This window comes from Salvelinus fontinalis, unplaced genomic scaffold, assembly GCF_029448725.1.
Source record: "Salvelinus fontinalis isolate EN_2023a unplaced genomic scaffold, ASM2944872v1 scaffold_0995, whole genome shotgun sequence".
Classification (NCBI taxonomy): domain Eukaryota; kingdom Metazoa; phylum Chordata; class Actinopteri; order Salmoniformes; family Salmonidae; genus Salvelinus; species Salvelinus fontinalis.
This window is the reverse complement of record NW_026601204.1, coordinates 22,378-33,519: the sequence shown is the minus strand read 5'-3', so window position 1 is coordinate 33,519 and position 11,142 is coordinate 22,378. Positions and strand designations below refer to the sequence as shown.

At 42.1% G+C, this 11,142-nt stretch overlaps 1 protein-coding gene across 17 annotated transcripts in view; it reads right to left on the bottom strand.

Moving 5' to 3' along the window:
- LOC129848128 (low-density lipoprotein receptor-related protein 3-like) overlaps positions 1-11,142 on the bottom strand; it is a 59,276-nt gene that overhangs the window by 27,450 nt on the left and 20,684 nt on the right. For all 17 annotated transcript variants that reach the window (XR_008758484.1, XR_008758482.1, XR_008758480.1 and 14 more), the window contains exons 5-7: positions 6,841-7,047; positions 2,979-3,140; positions 54-157 (exon numbers count right to left, since the gene is read on the bottom strand). Coding sequence is in view for 1 of the 17 variants with exons in the window: in XM_055915601.1 (XP_055771576.1) it covers positions 54-157; positions 2,979-3,140; positions 6,841-7,047 (473 nt within the window). In the remaining 16 variants the exon portion in view is untranslated. The remainder of the gene's footprint in view (positions 1-53; positions 158-2,978; positions 3,141-6,840; positions 7,048-11,142) is intronic.

Below are 11,142 nucleotides of genomic sequence, written 5' to 3'. Positions count from 1 at the left end.
AGGGAGGGAGGGAGGGAGGGAGGGACAGCCAGAGACAGATGAAATCATCCTACCTGTACTCTCTTGTCCGGAGGGAGTAGAGTTTGAAGGCACAGCCCAGAGCGATGACAAGGAGGAGGCCACAGACCAGAGAGCCAATCAGAGCAGCAGTGATCACCTTGAAACAACACAGGCATTCCTGTCATAAAATACATCATAAAACACACTAATACTATTAATAATACACATTATAAACACACTAATACTATTAATAATACACATTATACACATACTACTACTAGTAATACAACACATTATACACATACTACTACTAGTAATACAACACATTATACACATACTACTACTAGTAATAATACACATTATACACATACTACTACTAGTAATAATACACATTATACACATACTACTACTAGTAATACAATACATTATACACATACTACTACTAGTAATACAACACATTATACACATACTACTACTAGTAATAATACACATTATACACATACTACTACTAGTAATAATACACATTATACACACACTACTACTAGTAATAATACACATTATACAACACATTATACAACATACTAATACTATTAATAATACACATTATACAACATATTATACAACACACTACTACTAGTAATAAAACACATTATATACATACTACTACTAGTAATTAAAGACATTATACACATACTACTACTAGTAATAATACACATTATACACATACTACTACTAGTAATAATTACACATTATACACATACTACTACTAGTAATACAACACATTATACACATACTACTACTAGTAATAATACACATTATACACATACTGCTACTAGTAATACAACACATTATAACATACTACTACTAGTAATAATACACATTATACAACATACTACTACTAGTAATATAACACATTATACACATACTACTACTAGTAATAATACACATTATACACATACTACTACTAGTAATAATACACATTATACACATACTACTACTAGTAATACAACACATTATACACATACTACTACTAGTAATAATACACATTATACAACACATTATACACATACTACTACTAGTAATACAATACATTATAAACACATTATACACATACTACTACTAGTAATACAACACATTATACACATACTACTACTAGTAATACAACACATTATACACATACTACTACTAGTAATAATACACATTATACACATACTACTACTAGTAATAATACACATTATAACATACTACTACTAGTAATACAACACATTATATACACATTATATACATACTACTACTAGTAATACAATACATTATATACATACTACTACTAGTAATACAACACATTATATACATACTACTACTAGTAATAATACACATTATACACATACTACTACTAGTAATACAATACATTATAAACACATTATATACATACTACTACTAGTAATACAATACATTATAAACACATTATACACATACTACTACTAGTAATACAATACATTATAAACACATTATACACATACTACTACTAGTAATACAACACATTATACACATACTACTACTAGTAATAATACACATTATACAACATACTACTACTATTAATACAACACATTATACACATACTACTACTAGTAATAATACACATTATACACACACTACTACTAGTAATAATACACATTATACAACATATTATACAACACACTACTACTAGTAATAATACACATTATACAACATATTATACAACACACTACTACTAGTAATAATTAAACATTATAACATACTACTACTAGTAATACAACACATTATATACATACTACTACTACTAGTAATACAATACATTATACACATACTACTACTAGTAATAATTACACATTATATACATACTACTACTAGTAATACAACACATTATACACATACTACTACTAGTAATAATACACATTATACACACACTACTACTAGTAATACAATACATTATAAACACATTATACACATACTACTACTAGTAATAATACACATTATACACATACTACTACTAGTAATAATACACATTATAAAACACATTATACAACACACTACTAAAAAAGATTTGAATGCAGATTGGTAGCCAGGTGGCAGGTAGCCCAGCGGTTAGAGTAACCGAAAGGTCGCTAGTTTGAATCCCGAAGCCGACAAGGTAAAACATCTGTCGATGTGCCCTTGAGCAAATGACTTAACCCTAATTGCTCCTGGGGCGCTGGACAATGGTGACCCTGGCCGTGACCCCACTCTCTGAGGGTGTCAGGGGGAGATGTGATAGACCCTGGCCGTGACCCCACTCTCTGAGGGTGTCAGGGGGAGATGGGATAGACCCTGGCCGTGACCCCACTCTCCGAGGGTCTCAGGGGGAGATGGGATAGACCCTGGCCTTGACCCCACTCTCTGAGGGTGTCAGGGGGAGATGGGATAGACCCTGGCCGTGACCCCACTCTCTGAGGGTGTCAGGGGGAGATGGGATAGACCCTGGCCTTGACCCCACTCTCCGAGGGTGTCAGGGGGAGATGGGATAGACCCTGGCCGTGACCCCACTCTCTGAGGGTGTCAGGGGGAGATGGGATAGACCCTGGCCGTGACCCCACTCTCTGAGGGTGTCAGGGGGAGATGGGATAGACCCTGGCCGTGACCCCACTCTCCGAGGGTCTCAGGGGGAGATGGGATAGACCCTGGCCTTGACCCCACTCTCTGAGGGTGTCAGGGGGAGATGGGATAGACCCTGGCCGTGACCCCACTCTCCGAGGGTCTCAGGGGGAGATGGGATAGACCCTGGCCTTGACCCCACTCTCTGAGGGTGTCAGGGGGAGATGGGATAGACCCTGGCCTTGACCCCACTCTCCGAAGGGTGTCTCAGGGGGCGTAGGGATATGCAAGAAACACACGTGTATAATATGCACATTTATTAAATAGGACAAATGTAAAGCACCCATCAAATGCTGTTTTTTCTGTACCTTCCTGGGTACAGCTCCCAAGCAGTCTCTCTCGTCACTCCCGTCCAGACAGTCCTCCTGGCCGTCGCAGCGCCACGTCTCGAAGATACACAGGTTGGTGCCACAGTGGAAGTTACCCGGCTGACAGTCAAAACAGTTCTTCTCATCAGAACCGTCTGGGCACTGGAACGGAGGAACGGATGAACGGATGAGAGATATATATACTGCACTGGAACGAAGGAACGGATGAGAGATACTGCTGTATATTTACAACAAAAACATAGTAGAAACACTGGGCACTGGAACGAATGAACATGTGAACGGATGAACGGATGAGAGAATGAGAGATACAGCAGTATATTTACATATATTTATATATCTGTTAAGGCGTTCCTCCTCCTCTCCATTTTCGGAAAAGGAGGAGTATTGAGGGAACCAAGGCGCAGCGAAGTTTGAACACATAATGATTTATTAAATAAACAAAATAGACAAAGACGAAAACGAACTATACTGGATATAACTAACAAAATAACAAAACGATGTAGACAGACCTGAACAACCGAACTTACATATACACGAAGCACGCTGACACAGGAACAGACTACATAAACCGAAAACGAAACGAACAACCGAAACAATCCCGTATGGTGTAAGACATAACACAGACACAGGAGACAACCACCCACCAACACACAGTGATAATGCCCTACCTAAATATGACTCTTGATTAGAGGAAAATGCAAACCACCTGCCTCTAATCAAGAGCCATACCAGGCAAACCGAAACCAACATAGAAACAGGTAACATAGACTGCCCACCCAAAACACATGCCCTGACCATAAACACATAAAAACTAACATAAATAGGTCAGGACTGTTACAATATCTATATTTACTGCACTGGAACGAATGGATGAATGAGAGAACGAATGTCTTCCTCAGTGTGTATATTATATTATATTGATCAGCATGTTGTCTTCCTCAGTGTGTATATTATATTGATCAGCATGTTGTCTTCCTCAGTGTGTATATTATATTATATTGATCAGCATGTTGTCTTCCTCAGTGTGTATATTATATTGATCAGTATGTTGTCTTCCTCAGTGTGTATATTATATTATATTGATCAGTATGTTGTCTTCCTCAGTGTGTATATTATATTATATTGATCAGCATGTTGTCTTCCTCAGTGTGTATATTATATTATATTGATCAGCATGTTGTCTTCCTCAGTGTGTATATTATATTATATTGATCAGCATGTTGTCTTCCTCAGTGTGTATATTATATTGATCAGCATGTTGTCTTCCTCAGTGTGTATATTATATTGATCAGCATGTTGTCTTCCTCAGTGTGTATATTATATTATATTGATCAGCATGGTGTCTTCCTCAGTGTGTATATTATATTATATTGATCAGTATGTTGTCTTCCTCAGTGTGTATATTATATTATATTGATCAGCATGGTGTCTTCCTCAGTGTGTATATTATATTGATCAGCATGTTGTCTTCCTCAGTGTGTATATTATATTATATTGATCAGTATGTTGTCTTCCTCAGTGTGTATATTATATTATATTGATCAGCATGTTGTCTTCCTCAGTGTGTATATTATATTGATCAGTATGTTGTCTTCCTCAGTGTGTATATTATATTATATTGATCAGTATGTTGTCTTCCTCAGTGTGTATATTATATTATATTGATCAGCATGTTGTCTTCCTCAGTGTGTATATTATATTATATTGATCAGTATGTTGTCTTCCTCAGTGTGTATATTATATTATATTGATCAGCATGTTGTCTTCCTCAGTGTGTATATTATATTATATTGATCAGTATGTTGTCTTCCTCAGTGTGTATATTATATTGATCAGTATGTTGTCTTCCTCAGTGTGTATATTATATTGATCAGTATGTTGTCTTCCTCAGTGTGTATATTATATTATATTGATCAGCATGTTGTCTTCCTCAGTGTGTATATTATATTGATCAGTATGTTGTCTTCCTCAGTGTGTATATTATATTATATTGATCAGCATGTTGTCTTCCTCAGTGTGTATATTATATTATATTGATCAGCATGTTGTCTTCCTCAGTGTGTATATTATATTATATTGATCAGTATGTTGTCTTCCTCAGTGTGTATATTATATTATATTGATCAGTATGTTGTCTTCCTCAGTGTGTATATTATATTATATTGATCAGTATGTTGTCTTCCTCAGTGTGTATATTATATTATATTGATCAGCATGTTGTCTTCCTCAGTGTGTATATTATACACTGCTCAAAAAAATAAAGGGAACACTTAAACAACACAATGTAACTCCAAGTCAATCACACTTCTGTGAAATCAAACTGTCCACTTAGGAAGCAACACTGATTGACAATAAATTTCACATGCTGTTGTGCAAATGGAATAGACAAAAGGTGGAAATTATAGGCAATTAGCAAGACACCCCCAAAAAAGGAGTGATTCTGCAGGTGGTGACCACAGACCACTTCTCAGTTCCTATGCTTCCTGGCTGATGTTTTGGTCACTTTTGAATGCTGGCGGTGCTCTCACTCTAGTGGTAGCATGCGACGGAGTCTACAACCCACACAAGTGGCTCAGGTAGTGCAGTTCATCCAGGATGGCACATCAATGCGAGCTGTGGCAAAAAGGTTTGCTGTGTCTGTCAGCGTAGTGTCCAGAGCATGGAGGCGCTACCAGGAGACAGGCCAGTACATCAGGAGACGTGGAGGAGGCCGTAGGAGGGCAACAACCCAGCAGCAGGACCGCTACCTCCGCCTTTGTGCAAGGAGGAGCACTGCCAGCGCCCTGCAAAATGACCTCCAGCAGGCCACAAATGTGCATGTGTCTGCTCAAACGGTCATAAACAGACTCCATGAGGGTGGTATGAGGGCCCGACGTCCACAGGTGGGGGTTGTGCTTACAGCCCAACACCGTGCAGGACGTTTGGCATTTGCCAGAGAACACCAAGATTGGCAAATTCGCCACTGGCGCCCTGTGCTCTTCACAGATGAAAGCAGGTTCACACTGAGCACATGAGCACAAGTGACAGACGTGACAGAGTCTGGAGACGCCGTGGAGAACGTTCTGCTGCCTGCAACATCCTCCAGCATGACCGGTTTGGCGATGGGTCAGTCATGGTGTGGGGTGGCATTTCTTTGTGGGGCCGCACAGCCCTCCATGTGCTCGCCAGAGGTAGCCTGACTGCCATTAGGTACCGAGATGAGATCCTCAGACCCCTTGTGAGACCATATGACTACTTTTTGAAGGCGCCGTAGCCAATAAATCTAGGAATTGGCAGAAGGTCTACATCAAAGATAACACAATAACGTATCTGGGTAGTCTTCCAAAAACGGAAGAATTAAGCAACTAAATAGATTATTTTCAATTCCCTGTGCTCTTATATTAATTCCTTATGTCACTATTTCATTTGAATTTATTTTAATCTTGATCTTTATTGAGTAAAGGGCCGTCACTAAGCATTTCACCGTTATTAAATAATAATTAGATTAGATGTATAAAAAAGTTTTCCTGTTTCGACACAACGATTATTAGAAACATACACAGAAAAATAGACCGTAACTAGAATGTGTTCAATTCAAGTGTCTCTCTCCTAGATCCAGGATTTTAGCACAATGATTTTTTAATCAGAATTGTACAATAGGACAATAAAGTAAATCAAATCAAGTCAAATGTATTTATAAAGCCCTTCTTACATCAGCTGATGTCACAAAGTGCTGTACAGAAACCCCGCCTAAAACCCCAAAAGGCAAGCAATGCAGGTGAAGAAGCACGTGTAGAAGCAGGTGTAGGTGCAGGTGTAGGTGTAGAAGTATTGATTGATTGATTGATTGATTGATTGATACCTTCTTCTGGTTGTTACATCTTTCCGAGGCAGGGTAGCAGGCCCCGCTGCCCCCCTCACAGGGGTACTCGCCCTCCTGGCAAACTGGGCACTCCTCCTCGTCGCGCCCCGTAGGGCAGTGCCAGTACCCGTCACAGCGCTGGCGCTCAGAGTAACAGCCCTGGTCCTCTCCGCACGGGTGTTCCCCAGGGAAACAGTAACCTTTGACCTGCAGGACAGGAACTGTCTTCATGAAGTCATCATCATCTGGTCAGGATAAACTCTGGGTACTAGTCTTCTGCCTGGTCTGGATAAACTCTGGGCACTAGTCATAGACTTCTGCCTGGTCAGGATAAACTCTGGGTACTAGTCATAGACTTCTGCCTGGTCAGGATAAACTCTGGGTACTAGTCTTCTGCCTGGTCTGGATAAACTCTGGGTACTAGTCTTCTGCCTGGTCTGGATAAACTCTGGGCACTAGTCTTCTGCCTGGTCAGGATAAACTCTGGGCACTAGTCTTCTGCCTGGTCTGGATAAACTCTGGGTACTAGTCATAGACTTCTGCCTGGTCTGGATAAACTCTGGGTACTAGTCATAGACTTCTGCCTGGTCAGGATAAACTCTGGGTACTAGTCATAGACTTCTGCCTGGTCAGGATAAACTCTGGGTACTAGTCATAGACTTCTGCCTGGTCAGGATAAACTCTGGGTACTAGTCATAGACTTCTGCCTGGTCAGGATAAACTCTGGGTACTAGTCTTCTGCCTGGTCTGGATAAACTCTGGGTACTAGTCTTCTGCCTGGTCTGGATAAACTCTGGGCACTAGTCTTCTGCCTGGTCAGGATAAACTCTGGGCACTAGTCTTCTGCCTGGTCTGGATAAACTCTGGGTACTAGTCATAGACTTCTGCCTGGTCTGGATAAACTCTGGGTACTAGTCTTCTGCCTGGTCTGGATAAACTCTGGGTACTAGTCTTCTGTCTGGTCTGGATAAACTCTGGGTACTAGTCTTCTGCCTGGTCTGGATAAACTCTGGGTACTAGTCATAGACTTCTGCCTGGTCAGGATAAACTCTGGGTACTAGTCATAGTCTTCTGCCTGGTCAGGATAAACTCTGGGTACTAGTCATAGACTTCTGCCTGGTCAGGATAAACTCTGGGTACTAGTCATAGACTTCTGCCTGGTCAGGATAAACTCTGGGTACTAGTCATAGACTTCTGCCTGGTCAGGATAAACTCTGGGTACTAGTCATAGACTTCTGCCTGGTCAGGATAAACTCTGGGTACTAGTCATAGACTTCTGCCTGGTCAGGATAAACTCTGGGTACTAGTCATAGACTTCTGCCTGGTCAGGATAAACTCTGGGTACTAGTCATAGACTTCTGCCTGGTCAGGATAAACTCTGGGTACTAGTCATAGACTTCTGCCTGGTCAGGATAAACTCTGGGTACTAGTCTTCTGCCTGGTCTGGATAAACTCTGGGTACTAGTCTTCTGCCTGGTCTGGATAAACTCTGGGCACTAGTCTTCTGCCTGGTCAGGATAAACTCTGGGCACTAGTCTTCTGCCTGGTCTGGATAAACTCTGGGTACTAGTCATAGACTTCTGCCTGGTCTGGATAAACTCTGGGTACTAGTCTTCTGCCTGGTCTGGATAAACTCTGGGTACTAGTCTTCTGCCTGGTCTGGATAAACTCTGGGTACTAGTCTTCTGCCTGGTCTGGATAAACTCTGGGCACTAGTCTTCTGCCTGGTCAGGATAAACTCTGGGCACTAGTCTTCTGCCTGGTCTGGATAAACTCTGGGTACTAGTCATAGTCTTCTGCCTGGTCAGGATAAACTCTGGGTACTAGTCTTCTGCCTGGTCTGGATAAACTCTGGGTACTAGTCTTCTGCCTGGTCTGGATAAACTCTGGGCACTAGTCTTCTGCCTGGTCTGGATAAACTCTGGGCACTAGTCTTCTGCCTGGTCTGGATAAACTCTGGGCACTAGTCTTCTGCCTGGTCAGGATAAACTCTGGGCACTAGTCTTCTGCCTGGTCTGGATAAACTCTGGGTACTAGTCATAGTCTTCTGCCTGGTCAGGATAAACTCTGGGTACTAGTCTTCTGCCTGGTCTGGATAAACTCTGGGTACTAGTCTTCTGCCTGGTCTGGATAAACTCTGGGTACTAGTCATAGACTTCTGTCTGGTCTGGATAAACTCTGGGTACTAGTCATAGTCTTCTGCCTGGTCAGGATAAACTCTGGGCACTAGTCTTCTGCCTGGTCTGGATAAACTCTGGGTACTAGTCATAGACTTCTGCCTGGTCTGGATAAACTCTGGGCACTAGTCTTCTGCCTGGTCTGGATAAACTCTGGGCACTAGTCATAGACTTCTGCCTGGTCTGGATAAACTCTGGGTACTAGTCTTCTGCCTGGTCTGGATAAACTCTGGGCACTAGTCTTCTGCCTGGTCTGGATAAACTCTGGGTACTAGTCATAGTCTTCTGTCTGGTCTGGATAAACTCTGGGTACTAGTCATAGTCTTCTGCCTGGTCAGGATAAACTCTGGGTACTAGTCATAGACTTCTGCCTGGTCAGGATAAACTCTGGGTACTAGTCATAGACTTCTGTCTGGTCAGGATAAACTCTGGGTACTAGTCATAGTCTTCTGCCTGGTCAGGATAAACTCTGGGTACTAGTCTTCTGCCTGGTCTGGATAAACTCTGGGTACTAGTCATAGACTTCTGCCTGGTCTGGATAAACTCTGGGTACTAGACTTCTACCTGGTCTGGATAAACTCTGGGTACTAGTCATAGTCTTCTGTCTGGTCTGGATAAACTCTGGGTACTAGTCATAGGTTTATGTCTGGTTTGGATAAACTCTGGGTACTAGTCATAGTCTTCTGTCTGGTCAGGATAATCTCTGGGTACAAGTCTTCTGTCTGGTCAGGATAATCTCTGGGCACTAGTCTTCTGTCTGGTCAGGATAAACTCTGGGTACTAGTCTTCTGCCTGGTCAGGATAAACTCTGGGTACTAGTCATAGTCTTCTGTCTGGTCAGGATAAACTCTGGGTACTAGTCATAGTCTTCTGTCTGGTCAGGATAAACTCTGGGTACTAGTATTCTACCTGGTCTGGATAAACTCTGGGTACTAGTCTTCTGTCTGGTCAGGATAAACTCTGGGTACTAGTCTTCTGTCTGGTCTGGATAAACTCTGGGTACTAGTCTTCTGCCTGGTCTGGATAAATTCTGGGTACTAGTCTTCTGTCTGGTCAGGATAAACTCTGGGTACTAGTCATAGACTTTTGCCTGGTCTGGATAAACTCTGGGTACTAGTCTTCTGCCTGGTCAGGATAAACTCTGGGCACTAGTCTTCTGCCTGGTCTGGATAAACTCTGGGTACTAGTCTTCTGTCTGGTCTGGATAAACTCTGGGTACTAGACTTCTGCCTGGTCTGGATAAACTCTGGGTACTAGTCATAGTCTTCTGTCTGGTCTGGATAAACTCTGGGTACTAGACTTCTGCCTGGTCTGGATAAACTCTGGGTACTAGTCAAAGACTTCTGCCTGGTCTGGATAAACTCTGGGTACTAGTCTTCTGCCTGGTCAGGATAAACTCTGGATACTAGTCTTCTGCCTGGTCAGGATAAACTCTGGGTACTAGTCTTCTGCCTGGTCAGGATAAACTCTGGGTACTAGTCTTCTGCCTGGTCTGGATAAACTCTGGGTACTAGTCTTCTGTCTGGTCTGGATAAACTCTGGGTACTAGTCTTCTGCCTGGTCAGGATAAACTCTGGGTACTAGTCTTCTGCCTGGTCTGGATAAATTCTGGGTACTAGTCTTCTGTCTGGTCAGGATAAACTCTGGGTACTAGTCATAGACTTTTGCCTGGTCTGGATAAACTCTGGGTACTAGTCTTCTGTCTGGTCAGGATAAACTCTGGGTACTAGTCTTCTGTCTGGTCTGGATAAACTCTGGGTACTAGTCTTCTGTCTGGTCAGGATAAACTCTGGGCACTAGTCTTCTGTCTGGTCAGGATAAACTCTGGGTACTAGTCTTCTGCCTGGTCAGGATAAACTCTGGGTACTAGTCTTCTGTCTGGTCAGGATAAACTCTGGGCCATACCAATAGGGGTTACCATATCAGGGTTAGCCTACCTGGTATGTAGCGTTGTGGTGTTAGGGTCAGGGTTAGGGTTAGGGTCAGGGTTAAGGCCAGGCTGAGTGGTGTTAGGGTCAGGGTTAGGGTCAGGGTCAGGGTTAAGGTCAGGGTTAGGGTCAGGGTTAGGGTTAGGGTCAGGGTTAAGGCCAGGGTCAGGGTTAGGGTCAGGGTTAGGGTCAGGGTT